This window comes from Malus sylvestris, chromosome 13, assembly GCF_916048215.2.
Source record: "Malus sylvestris chromosome 13, drMalSylv7.2, whole genome shotgun sequence".
Lineage (NCBI taxonomy): Eukaryota > Viridiplantae > Streptophyta > Magnoliopsida > Rosales > Rosaceae > Malus > Malus sylvestris.
Genome location: NC_062272.1, coordinates 21,749,540 through 21,774,921, shown reverse-complemented (window position 1 = coordinate 21,774,921; position 25,382 = coordinate 21,749,540). Strand labels below are relative to the sequence as shown.

The following is a 25,382-nucleotide window of genomic DNA, read 5'->3' as shown; positions in this document are numbered from 1 at the left end:
TGTTACTTGGTTTATGGTGGATCTCAATTTTTTTTCATGATATCATAATAAGTTCTCCCACGTGTAAAGCCCAATGGTCATATGTCCTCCACACTACCAACTTTGTGTTGTTTATGTATTAGACTTGAAAATTTATCATACGTGAGATAGCGTATTGATATTATAATCTCACATCAAAAGAAGTAATTTTTCATGTGCATACTTGAATTACTTCCCATACTACAATTGGTATTAACGGTAAAGCCTCAACTTCAAAAATAACATTGCAAGAGCTTATAAAAAAAATTAATTTTCGAGGTACAATCTCAAGATTCCTTCGTTAGATACTTCGCTAGCAATGGCAAAAATGTTTTGACGATCATTTTCCCCTTTTCTTTTGTCCTTTTCTAAAATTTTCAAGTTTGTACATTTGTTTTTCTTTTGTCGACCTGCTTCTCATCCCGCAGTTGCAGAATTCGCCTAAGAAATTAAGGAGTTGATGTAACTATCTTGGATGATAATAAAATCAATCTTTCCATCTCTACCGTATGATTGGTTGAATATTTTTAGATTGACCATTGACAATTCTCAAAAGGCATTTTTTTAAAGTTCTTTGCAATCAACTTATTTTAGCTACCTATGAGGAGCTTGTATGGCCAGATTATTTAAGCTTATCACCGTATGATCAAATTTGACTGATGAATCTAGGTGGGTTCCCATTAAATTGAATGTTGTTGGTTACTCGCATAATGCATAATATATTGTTGAAGGTGCTAATTAACTTAGCAATATTATTATATGTTACATATTAAACTATAGGGATGCTTCACAATGTCTTTAATTCTTCAGAGCATTCACAGATCACAAGTAAAAACTCTTGAGTTCATTGTGTAAAATACTGATCAACGAATATGTACAGCTAAAAAATGCCATTGGATCTAACGGCAACACTGACCCTAATCTCTTTTTTCAATATATGATACCCTTACATTTGTCAGATTAATTATAAAAAAAAGCAATTAAGAAGTTAAAAATATGCCAATCACAGTACATATCAATTTGTGTAACCGAACATTGACGCGTAATAAGATATAATCAGTACTAGTAATTAAAAAGATATAATTTAATAAACTATACAGAATGTTTAGATTAGTGTATATTACTTAGGCCAAAAGAAAGAAAAAATGAAAAGGAAACGATTAATGTATATTATTATTGTTAAGTCACGCTTAAGGCGCATGGCTTTGTTTTGGCATGCACGAGCTTTGCGAAATTAGCAATCTATCATCATCTTCAGCACACTCTATACTCATCCAATTCACACGTGTACGATCAGAAATTGTCACAGAGATTCCAATCAAATTTGTAATAGTGTTGGCACAAACTCTCTGGGTGTTGCTAAACTGCATTATCTTGTTTGCATACAGACTAGAGACAATTAAAATATTATTTCTTGTGAAGAAATACATGTTGATATGGGCTGCGTTGAAAATTGCAGCTGAGGGCTGTAATTGGTCAGAAATGGTCTAATATATTGAGGCCTATTTATGTGTTGTGTGCCAAACATGCATAATTAGAGTTAGAGGGGACTGCATGGGATTTTATGAGGTTTTTGAGGTAATGTTAAGGAAATCAAATTTGTAGATTAAATTGGGAAATGTTATTAGCATTTTAAAAATTTCATTCTACACTCCTCACAAATGTATTTTTCTTTCCTAATATAGAAAGTTTGGAGTGTAGAATGAGATTTTTGGAGTGCTAATAACAATTCCCATTAAATTTTGTAAACTAAATGATATAGAAGTTGATAATTGGATTATTACTTAAGTGTTGATTAGTATGTTTATTTTTTTTTTCGGTTACACATATTTTAGTTTGCAAATTTAGTTTACCTAACATTCCTCTTTTGATCATGCTCTCTCTCTCTCTCTGCTATTTGTCTACAATCTTAACCTTTTTATGGTATAAATCGATGATGAATTGTTATACACGATATATCACGTTCTTTCAAATCCTATATGTTCTGAAGCCATATGATTGACCTAGCCTGCATTAACTATGTAAATATTAAAAGATTTTATTGACTGAAGGGCTCATGTAGTAACTACATGCCTACCCGGAAAATTTTTAGATTGAATTAGTTTGACCTACTTATGAAGCAGCATTCAGATTTATTGGATTTCAGTTGACCCATTTATGACTTAGTTCAAATTAGTTAAGTCATGGATGTAATGGAATTACCAAATTAAGTTGGTCAAATAGAAATAGTACAAGCCACCTTCTACTTTTAGTTTCTCTTTCTCATGACAATTCTAATTCATTTGCTTATCGTCACGATGAATTTCATGTTTTTTTAATACATAGGATATTATTCAAATTAATGGGTGGAGGAATGAGCTAAATCTTACAATGAATTATACATAATAATTTGGTTTGAATTCTTCTTTGGCGAGAATCGAAATCGAAGCTAAGGTCACTTATTTACAAGTAAAGAAGAATACTACTACACTGTGTACCAAGTGGAAATTCAATTTTTTTAACATAACAATATATTTACACAAAGGGGTAAAAGATTCAGCTAAGTTGCACTATGGAATAGCCATAATAATTTGGTTCGAATTTGTCATCGACAAGAATCGAACCAAAACTCATGTTCTTACTTAACTTCATCTGTTTATTTGATAACATTACATGACTAAAAGATTTTTGATTTGCTTGCTTTTATAGGGTATAATCTTTAAGGGTGACCTAGACGATGATTATCATGATCCTAAAACCACATTGTGTGATGGGTTGGAAGCTGAATAGGGGAAGGAAAAGTTAGAATTGAGAGGTTTGAAGTTCGTGTCTCTCCTGTCATGTTATTGTTTAAGCGTTTACAATGCCATATTAAACCAAAATAGAAAGAGGATGCGTTTTGAGCATGCAAAATCCCACAATGAGAATCCTAAGCCTCGAGTCATAATATATAAATTTAACGTAAGCAAGTCTCTTCACACTAAGATAAGCAAAAGAAGGGTAGCATGCATGTTGATTAGAATTCTCAGAACTCGATCAAAGTTTAGGTTTATCCAATATTTAGGATATTAATCGAACCTCAATGCTATTTTAAAACTAATAATGCGATTATGATTCGAGAATTGGATTCAAATATTGATACGATTCGATCTGTATCCGAACATTTTGCATGCTTATACATCTTGCTCAAAAATATGTACTAATCATTCCCGCCTACTCAACCCACCCAAAAATGGAAAGACCAAAAACATTTTATTTTTATTTTTTTACATTTTCTAAAAGTTAAAAATATGCATTTCATCTAACCCTTTTCCAATATGGACAATGTTTATGTGAATGTATGTCATTGCTCTAATATAAATGGCAAGGTCCCAACATATGCCCGACCTCTTTGTGAACTCTATAATACTTGTCTTACCTATATCAAACAAAAAAACAATACCCCTCAAAAGTACGATGATAAAATAGTAAGAACTAATTTATCTTTATTGGATCCAAAATTCATGTTCCTAATATTGCAAACGAAACGTTTGTTTTGGAAACATGGTAAAAGAGAAAAATGTGATTACCATACATAGAGAGAGAGAGAGAGAGAGAGGTTGAAAATTGAAATGTAAGTAAAGGCCATAAAAAATTTTAAAATAGGAAGATGTGTGAAACGAGAGATTTTCTTCATATATCTGGTATTTAAGGGGTGCTCTATATGTCATAATATAAGTAGAAAAAATAATATATTTTTTGTATCTTCACTTATTTTATAACACGTGAAGCATCTACATGAATACTGGATACTTTAAAAATTTCTTGTATGAAAGAGAGTAAGCATGGGGATTGTCTGTTTGTGTATTTTAAATAAATAATGGGTGTTCACTTCAAAGCATCTCTAAAAGAAGCTCTAAATTTTTGCTAAACTAGCAAATGAACAAGTTAAAAAACTATTTTGACTACTCAATTTAACTTTTTATCTTTTACAACATTCTCTATTTTAACAAACTTTGAATATTTTATTATTAACAATTTAAACCCATCTCACTCATTTTCTAAAACACCCTTCTCTCTTTCTTTTCTCCTTGTTCAAAGGTTCGCCCTTAAGTTATATTTTTTTAATATTTAATAAGTAAATAGTTGCTCCTTAAATTTAAAAAGTGACTGTTCTACAATATCTCTTGAAGATGAATTTTTAAATTTAACGTCTTTAAATAAAATTTTGGTTATTTTATAAATCTCTAACCACTAACAGCACTGACTTGGAGTTGGAGCGAGCTAACTGTTCTCCGACCCAGTGGAGTGAAAATTATATTAAAATAATAAAACACCTTATCTCTTTTTCTCATGTCATCTCATGCATAGTTGCATACACACACCGTAGCGAAGTTATATAGAAAAGTAACTGTTATTAGCATTTATAATATTTTATTCTGCATTCTTTGTAAATGTACTTTTTTTTAATTATAATAGATTTAAAATGTAAAATAAGATTTTTAGAGTGTTAGTAACAATTCTTTAAACAAAACATTAATATAATATAATTTCATGGGTCTCTGCCTTCTTGTGTCTCCCTTAACCTGCGCATGAACCCACCAAGCAACCCCTCCATTTTTCTACAAATAAATAATCTCTTTATAGAGAGAGAGAGAGAGAGAGAGAGAGAGAGAGAGAGAGGTTGGGTGGTGGTGGAGGGTGGTGGGGGTGCAGATGTTTGTTGATCTCAAGGCAATGGTTTCGTTTGTTTATTTGGGTTTAAGGTGCTTTGTTTGTGTTCTGTGCCTTGCTTTGTGTAGTGTAGTTGTGGAAAACTAGAAGAGCTTGAGTTCAAGCTAAACACACGCAGAAACCAGAGAGAGAAAGAAAGAAACAAAGAGAGAGAGGGGGCTGCAAAACCCAAATGATGCAAACCCGAGAAGAAAGGTTTGGAAATTGAGGCAAATGTTTACAATGCTACCGCCCAGCTCGAGGCAATCCTTCTCCTTCTACACCTCCTCCCACTCTTCTGTTTTTCTCTGTCTCACCCTTTTTTTTCTTTACACACCCGCCTTTGCCTCAGCCGGAAACCCCGAAGCCACCCTTCTCTTCTCCTGGCTCCACTCCTCTGCTTCGCCTCCACCCTCCTTCTTCTCCAACTGGAACCTCCTCCACTCCAATCCATGCAACTGGTCCGCCATATCATGTTCTTCTCAAGGCCACGTCACCGAAATCACAATCCAATCCATTCCTCTAGAACTCCCACTCCCTTCCAATCTCTCTTCCTTTCCCTCCCTCCAAAAACTCATCATTTCCGGCGCTAATCTCACCGGAACCATCCCCTCCGACGTCGGCGACTGCACTGAGCTGAAAGTCATCGACCTCAGCTCAAACTCTCTGGTGGGTTCAATCCCATCTACCTTTTCGAGTCTCCGAAATCTCCAAGACTTGATCTTGAATTCCAACCAGCTAACTGGGAAAATCCCAGTCGAGCTGAGCACCTGCATTGGACTAAAAAACCTTCTTATTTTCGACAACCAGTTAACCGGGTCGATCCCGCCGGAGCTCGGGAAGCTCACCGGCCTTGAAGTGCTGAGAGCAGGAGGGAACAAGTACATTGGTGGGAAAATCCCGGAAGAGCTCGGAGGCTGCAGCAATTTGACTGTCTTAGGGTTGGCAGACACCCAAGTTTCAGGCACTTTGCCTGCCTCATTGGGAAAGCTTAGCAATCTCCAAACCCTGTCTATTTACACCACAATGATCTCTGGTGAAATCCCACCTGAAATAGGTAAATGCTCGGAGCTTGTAAGTTTGTTTCTTTACGAAAATAGCCTCTCCGGTTCGATCCCGCGTGAGCTCGGGAAGCTTAAGAAGCTGCAGCAGTTGCTGCTGTGGCAAAATAGTCTTTTTGGTGCAATCCCAGAAGAGATTGGGAACTGTAGCAGCTTGAGAATGATTGATTTTTCTCTAAATTCTTTGTCTGGAACTATACCCTTGTCGTTAGGAGGGTTGTCGAATCTTGAGGAGTTTATGATTAGTGACAACAATGTCACCGGTTCGATCCCTTCAAACCTTTCTAATTTGACGAACCTGATGCAGCTGCAGCTCGACACCAATCAGATCTCCGGTTTGATTCCACCGGAGATAGGGATGTTGTCGATGCTGATTGTTTTTTTCGCTTGGCAAAACCAGCTTGAAGGTAGCATTCCTTCAACTCTGGCTAGTTGTAGCAGTCTCCAAGCACTAGACTTGTCACACAATTCCCTCACGGGTAGCATTCCTGCCGGCTTGTTTCAGCTCAAAAACCTCACAAAGGTTCTTTTGATTTCGAATGACATCTCGGGTTTCATTCCACCAAGTATTGGTAACTGCAGCTCTCTGTTTCGGTTGCGGCTTGGGAACAACAGGATTGCTGGTGGGATTCCGAAAGCAATTGGAGACCTTAGGAGCTTAAACTTTCTTGACCTGTCCGGCAACCGCCTTTCTGGGCAAGTGCCTGATGAGATAGGGAGCTGCACAGAGCTGCAAATGATAGACTTGAGCAACAATACTTTGGAAGGCCCCCTGCCTAACACATTGTCATCACTATCAGGACTTCAAGTCTTGGATGTTTCAGTTAATCAGTTTTCGGAGCAGATACCAGCGAGCTTGGCTCGTCTTGTTTCGTTAAACAAGCTTATTCTGAGCAGGAACTTGTTCTCTGGATCGATACCAGCATCGCTTGGCCTGTGTTCAAGTCTCCAATTGCTTGATCTTAGTAGCAACAAGCTCACTGGCTCAATCCCCGTGGAGCTTGGGAGGATCGAAGCCCTTGAAATCGCATTAAATTTGAGCTGCAATGCACTCTCAGGCCCCATCCCACCTCAAATATCAGCACTCACCAAGCTTTCGATACTAGACCTTTCACATAACCAGCTTGATGGGGACTTGAGTCCACTTGCAGGGCTCGATAATCTTGTCTCTCTTAATGTGTCGCGTAACAAACTCGGCGGCTATCTTCCAGACAACAAGCTTTTCAGACAGCTGTCACCAATGGATTTGGCTGGAAATGAAGGCCTTTGCTCTTCAAACCGTGACTCGTGTTTCCTTAGTGATGTAGGCCGCAAAGGACTTACAAGAAATCAAAATGAAACGAGGCGGTCACGCAGGCTTAAGCTAGCAATTGCATTGCTGATCACCCTGACAGTTGCAATGGTGGTTATGGGGATCGTTGCAGTGATTAGAGCGCAAAGAGCTATCAGAGATGATGACGATTCAGAACTGGGGAACTCATTGACTTGGCAGTTCACTCCATTCCAGAAGCTAAATTTCTCAGTTGAGCAAGTGCTAAGATGCCTGGTGGATGTCAATGTAATTGGAAAAGGGTGTTCTGGGGTTGTGTACCGCGCTGATATGGACAATGGGGAAGTCATTGCAGTGAAGAAGCTCTGGCCAACAACAGTTGCCGCAGACAATGGATGTTGTAATGATGAAAAATGTGGAGTTCGTGATTCATTCTCAGCAGAGGTCAAAACACTTGGCTCAATCCGTCACAAGAACATTGTTCGATTCTTGGGTTGTTGCTGGAATAAGAACACAAGATTGCTCATGTATGATTACATGCCTAATGGAAGCCTGGGAAGTATTCTGCATGAGAGGACAGGGCATGCCTTCGAATGGGAAGTTAGGTACCAAATTTTGTTGGGTGCAGCTCAAGGCATTGCCTATTTGCACCATGATTGTGTTCCTCCAATTGTTCACAGAGATATCAAGGCCAATAACATCCTCATTGGCCTTGAGTTTGAACCTTACATTGCTGATTTTGGCCTAGCCAAACTTGTTGATGATGGCGATTTCGCTCGGTCCTCCAACACAGTTGCTGGTTCCTATGGCTATATTGCTCCTGGTAAGTGATATTATAATCACATACAGCTAAATTCATATATATGTCTCTAAGTCTTACTATGATTACTTTGTTAGTGGTCTAATCACAAACAATCAAGCGATTTTCATGTTTTCTTTAAGTAAAATTTGCATAAGTTGGACCCGTGGGCAAGTTTTAATAAAAATAGAACTAGATGGACACTAAATAGACAACGAGGGGACATATTTCCCAAATACGTGATTTAACCAATTAGTAACTTTACTTCACCTTTTCAGAGTATGGATACATGATGAAGATCACAGAGAAGAGCGATGTTTATAGCTATGGAGTTGTTGTATTGGAAGTCTTGACAGGGAAGCAACCAATAGATCCAACAATACCAGAGGGGCTACATGTAGTGGATTGGGTAAGACGGAAGAGGGGAAGCGTTGAAGTCCTTGACCCAAGCCTCCTATCGAGACCCGAATCGGAGATAGAGGAAATGATGCAGGCATTAGGCATAGCCTTGTTGTGTGTAAACTCAACCCCTGATGAAAGACCAACAATGAAAGATGTGGCAGCAATGCTAAAAGAAATCAAACATGAGAGGGAGGAGTATGCCAAGGTTGATATGCTCCTCAAAGGATCACCGGCGAATGACTCGCGCGAAAATAAGAACCCTAATGGAGTTTTGGCAACCTCATCATCAGCAGCAGCAATGAAAAGCTTGTTTGCAAAAAGCAACGACACAAGTTTTTCTGCATCCACATTGCTTTACTCATCTTCCTCCTCTAGTGCCAATAAAATGGGTTTCAAGTGATTAGTTAATTATATGATATACAGCTAATTAAGCAGAAGATTGTGATTTTTTCCTTTTTTTTTTAGTTTCTTCAGTTTAAAAACTCCTTTGTGTTATTGATGTAAAGAAGTAAAAGGTTTGATATTTGTTATAAGCAAATGCAGAGCAGCAAAATAAAAAGCCAACAGTTGTAGGCTTGGCTTTCAAGTATTTTTCCCATTATATGCATTGAGGCTTAACTGGCACTGAATGCACAATATTTGTTACAAGAGATCTTAGTCATCACCAATTGTATATCTTTTGCACATTTCTTTTTCATCGTATAGACACAATTACGTAAAGAAAAATATAGATACATAAATATACAACCAGTTAGAGAGCAGAGCTGGTTCACTCCATTCGGGTAAGACCATGCCCTAACAAGAACAGAATATCCTATTAAACAGTCACCGTCCTGAAATCACCTCTTTTTTTTTCCGTCCAAAAACAGAGAGGACAGAATCTAGTAACACAGTCCAGATGACATCAGTGTCCTGAAATCTTAGCCTAATGATTCATGATTTGACCAATTAAAATTCTGTCGGGTGGGTCCCAGAGTGAGCTGAGAGTCTGTTTGCTTGCATGTGTGGTGGTACAACAACAACAACAACAACAAAGCCTTTTCCCACTAAGTGGGGTCGGCTATATGAATCCTAGAACGCCATTGCGCTCGGTTTTGTGTCATGTCCTCCGTTAGATCCAAGTACTCTAAGTCTTTTCTTAGAGTCTCTTCCAAAGTTTTCCTAGGTCTTCCTCTACCCCTTCGGCCCTGGACCTCTGTCCCGTAGTCACATCTTCGAACCGGAGCGTCAGTCGGCCTTCTTTGCACATGTCCAAATCACCGGAGCCAATTTTCTCTCATCTTTCCTACAATTTCGGCTACTCCTACTTTACCTCGGATATCCTCATTCCCAATCTTATCCTTTCTCGTGTGCCCACACATCCCACGAAACATCCTCATCTCCGCTACACCCATTTTGTGTACGTGTTGATGCTTCACCACCCAACATTCTGTGCTATACAACATCGCTGGCCTTATTGTCATCCTATAAAATTTTCCCTTGAGCTTCAGTGGCCTACGACGGTCACACAACACGCCGGATGCACTCTTTCCATCCAGCTCGTATTCTATGGTTGAGATCTCCATCTAATTCTCCGTTCTCTTGCAAGATAGATCCTAGGTAGCGAAAACGGTCGCTTTTTGTGATCTTCGCTAGATTGCTCCGGTTATTAGTGTGGATAAGTATATAAATGGATAGAGATAGGAAATCAAACACAAGATGTACGTGGTTCACCCAGATTGGCTACGTCCACGGAATAGAAGAGTTCTCATTAATTGTGAAGGGTTTACACAAGTACATAGGTTCAAGCTCTCCTTTAGTGAGTACAAGTGAATGATTTAGTACAAATGACATTAGGAAATATTGTGGGAGAATGATCTCGTAATCACGAAACTTCTAAGTATCGGAGTGTGGTGTCGTCTTGACTTGCCTTATCTGTCTCATAGGTAGATGTGGCATCTTCTCTGGAAGTACTCTTCCTCCATCCAGGGGTGGTATCTTTAACTGGTGGAGATGCACAAGGTAATGTATCAATTTCACTTGAAGCTTACTTGTAGTTTCAGGCTTGGTCAAGCGCGATACAAACCATGTAGTAGGAGTCCCCCAAGTCGCCGAGCTAGGGGTCTGCTGAAAGAGGTGACAGACAAGGTAAGCAATCAGAGCTCCGACTGATTGTTCACCTTCTCCCCATCTTGCAGCAGCATGAAGGATAAAGAGAAGAAAAATGAGAAGCGATGATATGAGATACTTTTGCTTTTGAAGAAGTAACTTTCCACAGGCTTATTCTTGAACTGAGCTGGAGGGTTTTCTGGTTTCCTCCAGAGTATAAGGCCGACTGAAGAATTTGAGGGTCAAAACAAGTCCATCAAATATAGAGTACGTTCCACCCTGCTGATATGAGATACTTTTGCTTTTGACAGAGTAATGGATGTATCGGCACGTGTGCTGTTACGCTTGTCTCCACATGCTTCCTTGTATCCTTCGAACTTGCCCTATCTGTTCCTCAAGCAGATGCGGAATCTTCCCTGGAAACATAAGATGTTGAAGATGAGTACTCGAGAGCAATGCCAGGTAAGTAATCAGGTAAGGGGTTCCAGGCAGTCAGTTCCTGGCTGGAAGCTTGATTCCAAGTGCTGACTGATTGCTCTCTTTCTCCTTGTCTTGCAGGTAAAAACAAGGCCAAAAGAAAAGACAGGGAAAAAGCATGATATGGGATACTCTTGCTTTTAACCCTGATGATATGAGATATTCTTGCTCTAGTAAAGCTTGTTTGCAGAGGTATTATCGGGGGGAAAGAAAGCTGAATATTTCGAAAGGCTTCGTTGGGAGTGCCCTCTTAGATATGATGAAGGGTTGAGCATTTTTGCAGGTCTGCCTGTCCGTTGGGGATTGAGGTCGACATATATAGGAGTCTCCCTAACAACAAGTAGTAATGTTATTCCTTTACCCTGCTTGGTCATAGCACGGTAGTGGGAGCTGCCAGTTTCACATGTTTTAACTCTGTCAGAGCACTTTGAAAAGGTGGTCTGTGGTATCTGGCTCTCGAGATTCGGAGAACGATGCCTCTTCGATTTTTGAGAAAGCAATCATGCTGGGGGTCTGACTCTCGAGATTCGGAGAGCAGTGTCTCTTCGATTTTTGAGGAAGTAATCATGTTGGGAGTCTGGCTCTCGAGATTCGGAGGGCGGTGCCTCTTCGATTTTGGAGCAAGCAATCTTGTTGGGAGTGTTGTCTCGAATGTGAGTAAAGGTTGGGCATATTTGCTAGTCTACCTTGCCACGAAGCACAAAGGTTGACACACAGGGACTTTCCAATTATCCAGCAATGGTACTGTTCCTTTACCCTCTCTTCGATTTTGAGAAAGTAGTCATGTTGGGAGTCTGGCTCTCGAGATTCGGAGGACGGTGCCTCTTCGATTTTGGAGCAAGCAATCTTGTTGGGAGTGTTTTCTCGAATGTGAGTAAAGGTTGGGCATGTTTGCTAGTCTACCTTGCCACGAAGCACAGAGGTTGACACACAGGGACTTTCCAATTATCCAGCAGTGGTACTGTTCCTTTACCCTTGTGGGTAATAATATGGTAGCTAGACCTTCAAAATTTATGTGTCTAAACTTTTGTTAGTGCTGTTTCTTTGCTATTCTTTTACCTTTCTTGGTCAGAGCGATGTAGTGGGAGCTGCAAGCTTCACGTGCTCAACTTTGGCAGAGAACTTTGGCAAAGTTATCTGTGGTACCCATGAGCTATTGTTGCGTGTGGGAAGTGGGTGATTGAACAGTAAGATTCATGTGCTTTCTACTTCACCAGAAGTCTTCGACAGAATGCCCATAATTTCTGCAAAGCTGAGTGTGCGTGTGACAGGTGCTGACAAGGCTAGAAAAGTAGGTGCCTCTTCGATTTCTGACATCGGCCCTCGTGGTCTCTGAGCAGTGATACGACCAATATTGCATACATTTTAACGCCCTTTAGTTTTGATTCTTGTTATGTTTTTGAGTGAATTTAGTTTGTTTCACTTAGTTTTATGTTTTTCTTAGATTTGAAGAGTGAAGATGAAGAAAGAAGAAAAATGAGCACTTTTGCGATTAAAATGAGTTGGCATGCTGGAAGCAGAAGCTGTTTGTGATCAGTCAACTTTACGGATTAAACTGTACTTCCTCAGAATGAACCAGCTGTTGAGCCTTATACCATTGGAAAGATATGAATTTTACGGTTCGTGATTCCGAGTTTCCTAGAAGACGTTATAGTGGGTTTTGTACCGGATGTCCGCCAGCAAGATTTTACGCGGGATTTGCAAAGAGATTTCAGATTTACAAAGTTTAACTAAAGGAAACAAGCAGAGTAAAAAAAAAAGGAAGCTTTTAGAAGAGTTAAAGACTATTCTAAACGGTGCATAGCTAATATATTTAATAGTTTAGTGTGCCACATCATCAACGAACTAATCCAAGTCAGAAGATAAATTCAAGAGTCCCATTCAAGTAAGTATGCCAGCAATTATTCAGGAAAAAAAGAGGGCAGACCGGGGGACTTTAGGAGGCGGACAGAGAGAGTTTTTGGGGTTTTTGGGGGGTTTTCGAAGGTGCAGAGAAGAAGTCGCAGCAAGGGTGAAACAGAGTCGCCGATCACCTGGGCAATCCATCATCATCGTGTGGAAGTATTTTATGTTTTTCAGAATTGTAATTATGTTTTCAGATTTTATGAGTAACTAAACTCTTTTTCTAGGGTTAGGATGATGCCCTAGCATGAATGTTTATGGTTTTTAATGATATTCATTGGATTTCTAGATTCTTTTAGATGAATGCTTAATTACTGTTTGAATTGTTACTCTTTGTATGAGTTCTTTGATTGATCACCTTAGGGCTTTGCATCTAGTAAGATTGGAAGGTGAATTTGAGGCTGAACTATCAATATAATTCAATTAGCTTCTTGTGGTTACGTGTGGTAAATTACATTACTGCTTGACAAAGAATAATGGTTTGCTTGGTTCCCTTGTTTTCTAGAGCGTAAAGAGTCCTACTTGTTAAATTTATGCCTTACCCAGGATAGACTGCATGTTAGGATATACGACCTTTGCCTAAACTAGGAGAGAATCATTCATTTAAGGAAAACTATGGTCTAATGTGCCTGACAAGGACTTAGATACGGGAATTATCATCTAAAGAATTGAAAGATCCATTGAATGCATTGAAACCTAAATTAGATTGCTTGTGGTTGATTCCGAATCCCTAGACTTTTCATCACTTGCCTTAAAACACAACATTTTCTTTTCTTTGATTTCAGTTTTTACTTAAGGTTCTGTTTTTGTTCATTTATAAAATCATCACAACAAATTCTTTACATCCTTGATTGATTTATTAATTAAGATCGAGTCTAGTTCGTTGTTTGGGGTTGTGTGTCATTAATATTATTAGATTTGGTTTAGTTTATCAAATTGGAGATTTAATTAGAATCCTCGTGGGAACGATACTTGGACTTGCAACACGCTATATTACGACTATCTTGTGCACTTGCAAGTTTACACCAAGTTTTTGGCGCCGTTGCCGGGGACTCTAATTGAGTCCCCCAATTTGATATTTTATTTCATATCTAATAAGTAGTTATTGTAGATTATTCAATTTGATTTTGTTTTGTTCTCTAGTTTCGAGTAAGAGTCATAACTATTAAGATAAGTAAAAGTAATTTTCGTCACTGTTTTATTTCAGTTTCTGTATCACTGTTTCGACACAGTTTTGGACTAAACTATTCGATTTTTTACCAGGCATATTGTATATCGTTGGAAAGCCCCAGAAGTCTAGTTTTCAACCCAACAAACAGATCAATGATTGGATTTTTGAGCTGCAAGAAATTTACAAAATACTGAGCAGTGGTCAAACAAGGAGCACAGTCTGGTCGTATATGCAAGGTAGACGTTCGTTGCAATTTGAGTTGATTCATATAGACCAAGAACTTGAGAGTACTTTAAGAGAACAGCGGAGGCAGCAAGTGTTTCAAGAACCAGCCATGGGGGAAGTCAATAATGGTAGAGATAATCCTCCACCATTGCCACCACCACAACCAAGGCTCATGCGTGATTATACAAAGCCAACGGAGTACAACGCACCGTCATGCATTGTTTTGGCTCCAATTGCGCAGCGATTTGAGATTCGTCCACAAATCTTTCAGTTGCTGCCTATATTTCTTGGGAAGGAGGAAGAAAATCCATACCATCATATCAAGGCGTTTTTCAAGCTATGTTCCACATTCACATTCACCAATGTTACTGAAGAGCAAATTCGACTTCGGTTATTCCCATTCTCTTTGAGGGATAAAGCAAGCAGTTGGTTGGATTCTCTTCCCGAAGCATCTATCGACACATGGACAGAATTATCCAAGAAGTTTTTGTCCAAGTTCTTCCCCGCTCGAAGAACCAATGCTCTGATCAATGAAATCATGAGCTTTCGGCAACAAGAAGGTGAACAGTTTCATGAAAGTTGGGAGCGATATAAGGACTTGTTTCTGCAATGTCCTCATCATGGTTTCAACACTTGGCAAAAGGTTCATTATTTTTACAAAGGTTTGAACTCTCAATGTAGGAGTTTGGTTGATTCAACAGTTGGTGGAACCTTGATGGACAAAACTCCAGAAGATGCCATTCATGCCTTTGAAACTATATGTGAAAATTCTGAGCATTGGGATTTTCCTACAAAAGATTCGAGAGTTCCAACTGCATCGTCAACAAAAAGAGGAGGCATTTATGAAGTTGATACAAGGACGGGTTTAGAGGCACAAGTAGCAGCTCTCACGAAGCTTCTCACACCACTAGTAAGCAAGATAGCCACGCAGCCATGTAGCTTATGTGCAAGCATCGCCCATGACATGGAACATTGTCCAGCAAATCCTAATCTAGAAGGCATGCATGAGGTCAAAGCATTTAGTGGGAGGCCCCGGAATGATCCATATTCTAATAATTATAACCCGGGATGGAGAGAACATCCGAATTTTTCTTGGAGAGATTCACAAAATAGCATGGGATCATCCACTTCAACAAAGCAATATCAGCAGCCTTATCAAGCTCCTCCAATTCAACAACAAGACCCGTCTATCAAGGATATGTTATCTCAACTCTTAAAGAAAACTGATCGGTATGAACATGAAGTTGTGTCGCTTAGACAAAGTCAGACTGTGTTGGAAAAGGCTCAATCTAATTTTGAGACTCAGTTGGGACAGATAGCTACTACCTTAAACAAGCTGGAGCGAGCACAAGGGCAATTTCCAAGCCAAACTGAAACAAATCCTGGGAATCAAAAGCATGTTCAAGCTGTCACCACTTTGAGGAGTGGAAAGACGATTGGTAATAATGTGGAAAGTTCAAAAATTAATAAGGAAGAAGATGAAGGGGTCAGCGCACATATCAGGCAGCAGCTTGACAAGAAGTCTAGAAGTTCTATAAAGTCTAAGAGCAATGAAACGACCTCTGACAAAGCAAACAAATCTGATTGTCCGACTCAATTTTCTTCTACTGCAGAAATTCATGGCGCTCTACCTTTTCCGCAGCGTGCAAGACAAGCTAAAAAAGAAAAGTACATGGGAGATATTTTAGAGCAATTTAGAAAGGTGCAAATTAATATTCCTTTTCTTGATGCCATCAAACAAATTCCATCATATGCGAAGTTTTTGAAGGAACTTTGTACTAATAAGAGACGGTATGAAGAACATGAGGAGGTGAAGTTATCAGACACGGTTAGTGCGATTCTTCAAAGAAAATTGCCACCAAAACTTCAAGATCCTGGTAGCTTTACAGTCCCATGTGTCATTGGAGAAAGAAAATTCGAAAAAGCTTTGCTTGACTTGGGAGCAAGTGTGAATTTGATGCCCTATTCTGTTTATGAACACCTCAAATTAGGTGAACTAAAGCACATATCCATTTCTCTACAATTCGCTGATCGTTCCGTGAAATATCCAAGAGGGATTGTTGAAGATGTACTTGTGTGTGTTGATCAATTTATTCTTCCTGCTGACTTTATCATTTTGGACATGGAAGAAGCTGAAATTCCTGGTCGTGACTTGCCTCTCATCCTTGGCAGACCTTTCATGGCTACTGCAGGTACGAAGATTGATGTTAAATCAGGATTATTAACTATGACTGTGCAAGGTATTACTGTAGAATTTCAGGTCTTCGAAGCATTGAAGAAGCCCATGGATCTTTATGACTGCTTTCGTGTTGAGGTTGTGGATCCAATTATTAAAAAAACATTCATTGAATCAAGCATCTCAGATCCTCTGGAAGTTTGTATCTCTCAACATGGGATGAGTTTTGAAAAGGCTACCATCATTGAAGCAGACCGAGATCTCAATGTCGTAACGTCCTACTCTCTTAGAGGGCAGCCCAAATTTGAAGCCTTGCCACTCTCACAAGCCAAAATTGTACCATCCATTATACAACCTCCAAAGCTTGAATTGAAGCCTCTTCCAGAGACTTTAAAGTATGCATATTTGGGTGATTCAGAGACTCTTCCTGTGATTATAGCTGCTGATCTTAACCAAACAGAAGAGGAAAAGTTGATGCAAGTGTTGAGGGAGCATAAAACAGCATTGGGATGGAGTATTACAGACATAAAAGGAATTAGTCCTTCAATTTGCATGCATCGGATATATCTTGAGGATCAGTCCAAGCCTTCTAGAGAGGCACAGAGACGTCTAAATCCACATATGCAAGAAGTGGTTCGGGCAGAAGTTCTTAAATTACTGAATGTCGGCATTATTTATCCTATATCTGACAGCAAATGGGTAAGTCCACTGCAGGTTGTACCAAAGAGATCTGGAATTACAGTTGTCAAGAATGAAAATAATGAGCTTATACCCCAGAGGACTGTCACAGGCTGGAGAATGTGTACAGATTATAGAAAGATCAATAATTCAACTCGAAAAGATCATTTTCCACTCCCTTTCCTTGATCTCATGCTTGAGAGACTTGCAGGCCATAGTTATTATTGTTTTCTTGATGGCTATTCCGGATATAATCAAATTCCTATAGCTCCGGAGGATCAAGAAAAGACTACTTTCACATGTCCATTTGGAACTTTTGCCTATCGACGAATGCCTTTTGGGTTATGTAATGCTCCCGCAACATTCCAAAGATGCATGATGAGCATTTTCTCAGACATGGTGGAAAGATGTATCGAAGTGTTCATGGATGATTTTTCCGTGTTTGGGTCATCGTTTGATCAATGTCTTCATCATCTTTCATTGGTGCTCCAACGGTGTCAGGAAACCAACTTGGTTTTAAATTGGGAAAAATGTCAGTTTATGGTGAAAAGTGGTATTGTTCTTGGTCATGTAATTTCAGCTGACGGAATTGAAGTTGATAAAGCTAAGGTGGAGCTGATTTCGAAGCTTCCTCCTCCCACTTCTGTAAAAGAAGTTCGATCCTTTCTCGGGCATGCATGTTTTTATCGCCGATTCATTAAAGATTTCTCTAAAATCACCAAGCCACTTTGTGATCTGCTTGCTAAAGATTCTGTGTTTAATTTAAATGGTGAGTGCTTACAAGCCTTTGAGACCCTCAAGAAAGAATTAACACAAGCCCCAATCATAAAAGCTCCGGAGTGGTTTCTTCCTTTTGAAATCATGTGTGACGCCTCTGATTATGCAATAGGTGCTGTGTTAGGGCAGCGAGTTAACAAACTTCCTCATGTTATATATTATGCTAGCCGAACTCTCACTGGTGCTCAATTAAATTACACGACAACGGAGAAAGAATTGCTTACTGTGGTGTTTGCTTTGGAGAAGTTTAGAAGTTATTTGGTTGGTTCAAAAGTGATTATATTTTCTGATCATGCAGCTCTCCGATATTTATTAACCAAGAAGGATGCAAAGCCCAGACTTCTAAGATGGATTCTACTTATGCAAGAGTTTGATATTGATATTAGAGATAAAAAAGGGGCTGAAAACGTTGTGGCGAATCACCTTTCCAGATTGGTACATGGCAGGGATGATATTCCTATCAATGAATCTTTCCCAGATGAGCAATTATTTTCCATTGCAGAAATCCCCTGGTACGCAGACATAGTGAACTATTTGGCACGAAAGTTCATTCCAGCAGATTGGGACAAGCAACAAAGGAAGCGTTTTTTTTCTAAGATACGACACTTTTATTGGGATGACCCATATCTTTTCAAGCACTGTCCTGATCAGATTATTCGACGTTGTGTTCATCAAAGTGAAATCCAAAGTATTTTGACATTTTGTCATTCGTATGCTTGTGGAGGCCACTTTGGTGCAAAAAAGACAGCTTTGAAGGTTTTGCAAAGTGGTTTTTATTGGCCTACTTTATTTAAGGATGCACATCACTTTGCGATGACGTGCGACAGATGTCAACGCACTGGGAATTTATCATCTAGATCACAGATGCCTTTGCAAAATATCCTGGAGGTTGAATTGTTCGACGTTTGGGGTATCGATTTCATGGGTCCATTCCCTACATCTCATGGGTATCTTTACATCATTGTGGCTGTGGAATATGTTTCTAAATGGGTGGAGGCGATACCAACAAGGACCAATGATCATAAAGTCGTGTTGAGTTTCTTAAAGGAACACATTTTCACTCGGTTTGGGACACCACGTGCTCTCATTAGTGATGGTGGATCTCACTTTATCAATAAGCCATTTGAAGCTCTTATGAAGCAATATAACATCACTCACAAGGTTGCTACTCCCTACCATCCGCAGACTAGTGGACAAGTTGAAGTTTCTAATAGGGAGATCAAACACATTCTAGAGAAAACGGTGAGTCAAAATCGAAAAGATTGGGCATTGAAAGTGAGTGATGCATGCTGGGCATATAGGACAGCTTTCAAGACTCCCATTGGCATGTCCCCTTTTCGACTTGTCTTTGGGAAGGCATGTCATCTTCCGGTGGAACTGGAACATCGAGCATTCTGGGCATTAAAGAAGTTGAATTTCGACATCAACCAAGCAGGACCTTTGCGAAAGTTTCAATTAAATGAGTTGGATGAATTGAGGAATGACGCTTACGAGAATGCTAAGATTTATAAAGAAAAAACAAAGCTTGCTCATGATAAGATTTTACTTCCCAAGCATTTTGAGCCACATCAAAAGGTGTTATTGTTCAACTCAAGGCTTCGATTGTTTCCCGGGAAGCTGCGTTCTAGATGGTCTGGTCCTTTTCTGGTTATTCAGGTATTTCCACATGGGGCAGTAGAGATTCAAGACATGCAAACTGGTTCCATATTCAAGGTGAATGGGCATCGTCTTAAACCATATTTAGAGAATGCGGAAACTGTGCTATCGCAGACAAAAACTATTGAGGTGGCATACCTCGATGATTCTCCATTCATTTGAAGGTCGTTGAGTCCGGCTGAAGACTTTAAATTTAGCGCTTCTTGGGAGGCAACCCAAGCATTTGATGCAAGAAGATGGAGTTGGTATGTGCGGCAAGTTTGACTTTAGCGACCACTTAACCAGGGGAGTCCTAAACTTTACTCTTTATTTTTCATCTTATTTTTATTCCGTTCTACTTTTCCTTATTCGTTTAACTCATTGCATGCCTTGTTTTTCATTTCACATTGAGGACAATGTGTTATTCAAGTTTGGGGGAGAGATCTCATTTTGATAGTTTTTCAGTTAGTTGTTTTGTGTCATAAAACGTAGGCTCTCTGTTTTAGTAAATTCTGGAACAATCTGTTGCTGATTCTGAGTTTTGGTCCGCGCTGTGTTCTTTAATTTTTCGTTCTGAATCCAACCATATAAAGAACGTTGAATTCTACCAAGTAGTTTGCAAGATATATGTAAAAAAATGAACAGAGGTCAGAAATTGGTTATTGCAGAGCATGAAGTCTTCGTTTTCAAGTCTTGACTGTTAGTTTTTGTTAGTTGTCCTGTTCTGTCTTTGTTAGTTGTCCTGTTTTCATTAGTGTCTAAAAAAAAAAAAAAATATATATATATATATATATATTATTTTTTGCTCTTCTCTCAATCTTGTTGGTTAGTCCTTTCCAAATCCAATGATAATAACTCGGTTGCCACTTAAATATGGTTCTAAGAAATTGATAAGCATTGTTTGTGTTCTTTGTTTGATTCTTTGGTTAGCTATGCTTTATAAGATCATTCTTTACACCTTTCTCATGCACTTAGCCAAGGTTAATGCAATTGTTTGCTTGCTTAGAGAATTATATGCAGATTAAGTACTCATTAAGATCTCAACGAACACTAGAACTTGCTTCAATATCTCTCGAGGCGAAATCCTAAATCATGCAATATTGGGGAGATGATTTTGGCCATTTTTGGACCGTTTGAGCCTTTATATACCCAACCTCTTATGTTATGTTATCCTTAGTTAGCCCCTTGAAGCCAAACACTTAACTTTTTCTTTCATTACCCACATTAATCCTTACCCATTTAACCCGTATTAGCCATACCTTATAGCTTGAGATGAATACCAAGATGATGAAGACAGCGATAAAGGTTGAGTGTACATCAAAGATGTGGCGTGTACCGAGGTACCATGTGTTATATTACTATTCAGTTAAAAAAAAAAAAAAAAAAAAAAAAAAGAAAAAAGAAAAAAAAAAAATAAATAAAGAAATAAAAAGTTTGAAAGTGTTCCATTCCTAACATGAGTCCTGGACGCCAAGAATTATATTTCAAAAGCGGCTCGACCGAAATACATATGAAGAAGTCTTGGTATATCTCAGGTTCTAGTTTTTTCCTACCCTTTCTTTCATAGCCAATAACCTAGCCTAACGTTACAACCTTTGTAAAGTCCAGTTGATCTTTGGTGTTGCACTGATTTACATTAGTGGAGAGACGATATGAAGAGCAAGCCTATGGGGTTCGATACATTCATTATTCAGAGATCACTCATAATCACACTTATGTGCATATACCTATCCGAGTTGCAAATGTTGTGTTAATTATTGGCTAGTCTTATACGTACCGGAAGAATGGTTGTGTAAGGTGTTGTTAACTTTTGAATCATGTATAGAATCCTTACAATGTTTCTCTATTCTTTGAACTATATTTTCCATGCAATCTTTGAGGAATATATTTGGAAAGCCTAACTGCATTGTGTCTTGTTAAATTTAATCTTGAGTCTTTGTTGTGTTTGCTTGAGGACAAGCAAAGTCTAAGTTTGGGGGTATTTGATACGACCAATATTGCATACATTTTAACGCCCTTTAGTTTTGATTCTTGTTATGTTTTTGAGTGAATTTAGTTTGTTTCACTTAGTTTTATGTTTTTCTTAGATTTGAAGAGTGAAGATGAAGAAAGAGGAAAAATGAGCACTTTTGCGATTAAAATGAGTTGGCATGCTGGAAGCAGAAGCTGTTTGTGATCAGTCAACTTTACGGATTAAACTGTACTTCCTCAGAATGAACCAGCTGTTGAGCCTTATACCATTGGAAAGATATGAAAGTTAGCTTTCAGAGGAATTTTACGGTTCGTGATTCCGAGTTTCCTAGAAGACGTTATAGTGGGTTTTGTACCGGATGTCCGCCAGCAAGATTTTACGCGGGATTTGCAAAGAGATTTCAGATTTACAAAGTTTAACTAAAGGAAACAAGCAGAGTAAAAAAAAAGGAAGCTTTTAGAAGAGTTAAAGACTATTCTAAACGGTGCATAGCTAATATATTTAATAGTTTAGTGTGCCACATCATCAACGAACTAATCCAAGTCAGAAGATAAATTCAAGAGTCCCATTCAAGTAAGTATGCCAGCAATTATTCAGGAAAAAAAGAGGGCAGACCGGGGGACTTTAGGAGGCGGACAGAGAGAGTTTTTGGGGTTTTTGGGGGGTTTTCGAAGGTGCAGAGAAGAAGTCGCAGCAAGGGTGAAACAGAGTCGCCGATCACCTGGGCAATCCATCATCATCGTGTGGAAGTATTTTATGTTTTTCAGAATTGTAATTATGTTTTCAGATTTTATGAGTAACTAAACTCTTTTTCTAGGGTTAGGATGATGCCCTAGCATGAATGTTTATGGTTTTTAATGTTATTCATTGGATTTCTAGATTCTTTTAGATGAATGCTTAATTACTGTTTGAATTGTTACTCTTTGTATGAGTTCTTTGATTGATCACCTTAGGGCTTTGCATCTAGTAAGATTGGAAGGTGAATTTGAGGCTGAACTAGCAATATAATTCAATTAGCTTCTTGTGGTTACGTGTGGTAAATTACATTACTGCTTGACAAAGAATAATGGTTTGCTTGGTTCCCTTGTTTTCTAGAGCGTAAAGAGTCCTACTTGTTAAATTTATGCCTTACCCAGGATAGACTGCATGTTAGGATATACGACCTTTGCCTAAACTAGGAGAGAATCATTCATTTAAGGAAAACTATGGTCTAATGTGCCTGACAAGGACTTAGATACGGGAATTATCATCTAAAGAATTGAAAGATCCATTGAATGCATTGAAACCTAAATTAGATTGCTTGTGGTTGATTCCGAATCCCTAGACTTTTCATCACTTGCCTTAAAACACAACATTTTCTTTTCTTTGATTTCAGTTTTTACTTAAGGTTCTGTTTTTGTTCATTTATAAAATCATCACAACAAATTCTTTACATCCTTGATTGATTTATTAATTAAGATCGAGTCTAGTTCGTTGTTTGGGGTTGTGTGTCATTAATATTATTAGATTTGGTTTAGTTTATCAAATTGGAGATTTAATTAGAATCCTCGTGGGAACGATACTTGGACTTGCAACACGCTATTGAGAAAGCGAGCGCCTCTTCGATTGATTCGGAGAACGATGCCTCATCGATTTTTGAGAAAGCAATCATGCTGGGGGTCTGGCGTGCCTCTTCGATTTTGGAGCAAGCAATCTTGTTGGGAGTGTTTTCTCGAATGTGAGTAAAGGTTGGGCATGTTTGCTAGTCTACCTTGCCACGAAGCACAGAGGTTGACACACAGGGACTTTCCAATTATCCAGCAATGGTACTGTTCCTTTACCCTCTCTTCGATTTTTAAGAAAGTAGTCATGTTGGGAGTCTGGCTCTCGAGATTCGGAGGACGGTGCCTCTTCGATTTTGGAGCAAGCAATCTTATTGGGAGTGTTTTCTCGAATGTGAGTAAAGGTTGGGCATGTTTGCTAGTCTACCTTGCCACGAAGCACAGAGGTTGACACACAGGGACTTTCCAATTATCCAGCAGAAGTACTGTTCCTTTACCCTTGTGGGTAATAATATGGTAGCTAGACCTTCAAAATTTATGGGTCTAAACTTTGTTAGTGCTGTTTCTTTGCTATTCTTTTACCCTTCTTGGTCAGAGCGATGTAGTGGGAGCTGCAAGCTTCACGTGCTCAACTTTGGCAGAGAACTTTGGTAAAGTTATCTATGGTACCCATGAGCTATTGTTGCGTGTGGGAAGTGGGTGATTGAACAGTAAGGTTCATGTGTTTTCTACTTCCCCATAAGTCTTTGACAGAATGCCCATAATTTCCGCAAAGCTGAGTGTGCGTGTGACAGGTGCTGACAAGGCTGGAAAAGTAGGTGCCTCTTCGATTTCTGAGAGCGGCCCTCGTGGTCTCTGGGGAGCCCAGCTTTTGAGAAAGCGAGCGCATCTTCGATTTCTGAGATCGGCCTTCGTGGTCTTTGAGCAGCCCAACTTTTGAGAAAGCAAACGCCTCTTCGATTTCTGAGATCAACCCTCGTGATCTCTAAGCAGCCCAGCTTTTGAGAAAGCAAACGCCTCTTCGATTTCTGAGCAGGCGCCTCTTCGATTTCTGAAGCTCCGTCGAGTGCAGATTTTTATAGGGGCTGGCATTAAGTTCCAAAGCACACTTGAATCTCCACCAGTAGAAGCTTCATTCTTGCACTTCTAAGATCTTGATTTGTCCGACCTCTTCTCTCTTCAACACCTTTGAAAATGTCTGGCCCCTCTGACCGTCGTTTTGACTTGAACCTTGTTGAAGAGGCAGCCCCGCCTTCTCCAGACAACATATGGCGCCCATCCTTCGTCTCCCCTACTGGTCCTCTTACCGTTGGGGATTCCGTGATGAAGAATGATATGACCGCTGCGGTGGTGGCCAGGAACTTTCTCACTCCCAAAGATAACAGACTACTTTCCAAACGGTCTGATGAGTTAGCTGTTAAGGATTCGCTGGCTCTCAGTGTTCAGTGTGCAGGTTCTGTGTCTAATATGGCCCAACGCCTATTTGCTCGAACCCGCCAAGTTGAATCATTGGCGGCTGAAGTGATGAGTCTCAAACAGGAGATTAGAGGGCTCAAGCATGAGAATAAACAGTTGCACCGGCTCGCACATGACTATGCTACAAACATGAAGAGGAAGCTTGACCAGATGAAGGAAACTGATGGTCAGGTTTTACTTGATCATCAGAGATTTGTGGGTTTGTTCCAAAGGCATTTATTGCCTTCGTCTTCTGGGGATGTACCGCGTAATGAAGCTCCAAATGATCAACTTCTGATGCCTCCTCCTTCTAGGGTTCTGTCCAGTACTGAGGCTCCAAATGATCCCCCTCCGGTGCCTTCTCTTTCTGGGGCTCTACCGACTGCTGAGACTTCTCCTAAGCAACCTTTGTGAAGGCTCCCTCTTGTGTGTTTATTTTGACTCATGTATATGTACATATTTGTAGCTTATCGGGGATATCAATAAATAAGCTTTCCTTCATTTCAACGTATTGTGTTAAATACACCAAAGCCTTCTTCGCTAAGTTCTTTGAATTTTCTTTTGTTGAAGCTTGTATGTTGAAGCTTTCAGAGTGGAGCATGTAAGTTGGGGTAGTGTTCCCTTAATTTCCCGAGTGAGGAAAACTTCTCGGTTGGAGACTTGGAAAATCCAAGTCACTGAGTGGGATCGGCTATATGAATCTTAGAACGCCATTGTGCTCGATCCTGTGTCATGTCCTTCGTTAGATCCAAGTACTCTAGGTCTTTTCTTAGAGTCTCTTCCAAAGTTTTCCTAGGTCTTCCTCTACCCCTTCGGCCCTGAACCTCTGTCCCATAGTCGCATCTTCTAATCGGAGCGTCAGTAGGCCTTCTTTGCACATGTCCAAACCACCGTAACCGATTTTCTCTTATCTTTCCTTCAATTTCGGCTACTCCTACTTTACCCCGGATATCCTCATTCCTAATCTTATCCTTTCTCGTGTGCCCACACATCCAACGAAGCATCCTCATCTCCGCTACACCCATTTTGTGTACGTGTTGATGTTTCACCGCCCAACATTCTGT

The 25,382-nt window shown here is 39.4% G+C and overlaps 3 protein-coding genes and 1 pseudogene across 4 annotated transcripts; 3 read left to right on the top strand and 1 right to left on the bottom strand.

The window, feature by feature from the left end:
• Positions 1-4,675: 4,675 nt before the first annotated feature.
• LOC126595564 (LRR receptor-like serine/threonine-protein kinase RGI1) lies at positions 4,676-8,822 on the top strand. Its single transcript, XM_050261842.1, has 2 exons — positions 4,676-7,843; positions 8,098-8,822. Exons 1-2 carry the CDS (start codon positions 4,924-4,926, stop codon positions 8,619-8,621), a joined length of 3,444 nt encoding a protein of 1,147 aa, XP_050117799.1. The 5' UTR covers positions 4,676-4,923; the 3' UTR covers positions 8,622-8,822.
• A 2,014-nt stretch (positions 8,823-10,836) lies between these two features.
• LOC126597797 (uncharacterized) lies at positions 10,837-24,755 on the top strand. 2 transcript variants are annotated; one of them, XM_050264630.1, is made up of 2 exons: positions 10,837-11,449; positions 23,268-24,755. In XM_050264630.1, exon 2 carries the CDS (start codon positions 24,058-24,060, stop codon positions 24,730-24,732), a length of 675 nt encoding a protein of 224 aa, XP_050120587.1. In that variant the 5' UTR covers positions 10,837-11,449; positions 23,268-24,057; the 3' UTR covers positions 24,733-24,755. The 2 variants fall into 2 exon arrangements, with proteins under 2 accessions (XP_050120587.1, XP_050120586.1); XM_050264629.1 differs by having other exon boundaries at positions 23,050-24,755.
• LOC126595360 (uncharacterized) lies at positions 14,089-19,533 on the top strand. Its single transcript, XM_050261680.1, has 3 exons — positions 14,089-16,462; positions 16,511-17,062; positions 17,519-19,533. The coding sequence occupies exons 1-3, from the start codon at positions 14,089-14,091 to the stop codon at positions 19,531-19,533; spliced, it is 4,941 nt and encodes a 1,646-aa protein (XP_050117637.1).
• On the bottom strand, positions 14,605-14,711 carry LOC126598262 (small nucleolar RNA R71; annotated as a pseudogene).
• Positions 24,756-25,382: the final 627 nt, after the last annotated feature.

Excerpts from the sequence above, each read along its gene's own strand:
- LOC126597797 (XM_050264630.1), top strand. The coding sequence starts at position 24,058 with ATGTCTGGCCCCTCTGACCGTCGTTTTGACTTGAACCTTGTTGAAGAG.
- LOC126595564 (XM_050261842.1), top strand. The coding sequence starts at position 4,924 with ATGTTTACAATGCTACCGCCCAGCTCGAGGCAATCCTTCTCCTTCTAC. Across the intron at positions 7,844-8,097 it reads CTATGGCTATATTGCTCCTG|AGTATGGATACATGATGAAG; the intron begins GTAAGTGATATT and ends TCACCTTTTCAG.
- LOC126595360 (XM_050261680.1), top strand. The coding sequence starts at position 14,089 with ATGCAAGGTAGACGTTCGTTGCAATTTGAGTTGATTCATATAGACCAA. Across the intron at positions 16,463-16,510 it reads CTCAGATCCTCTGGAAGTTT|CAGACCGAGATCTCAATGTC; the intron begins GTATCTCTCAAC and ends CCATCATTGAAG. Across the intron at positions 17,063-17,518 it reads TGTCACAGGCTGGAGAATGT|CTGACGGAATTGAAGTTGAT; the intron begins GTACAGATTATA and ends ATGTAATTTCAG.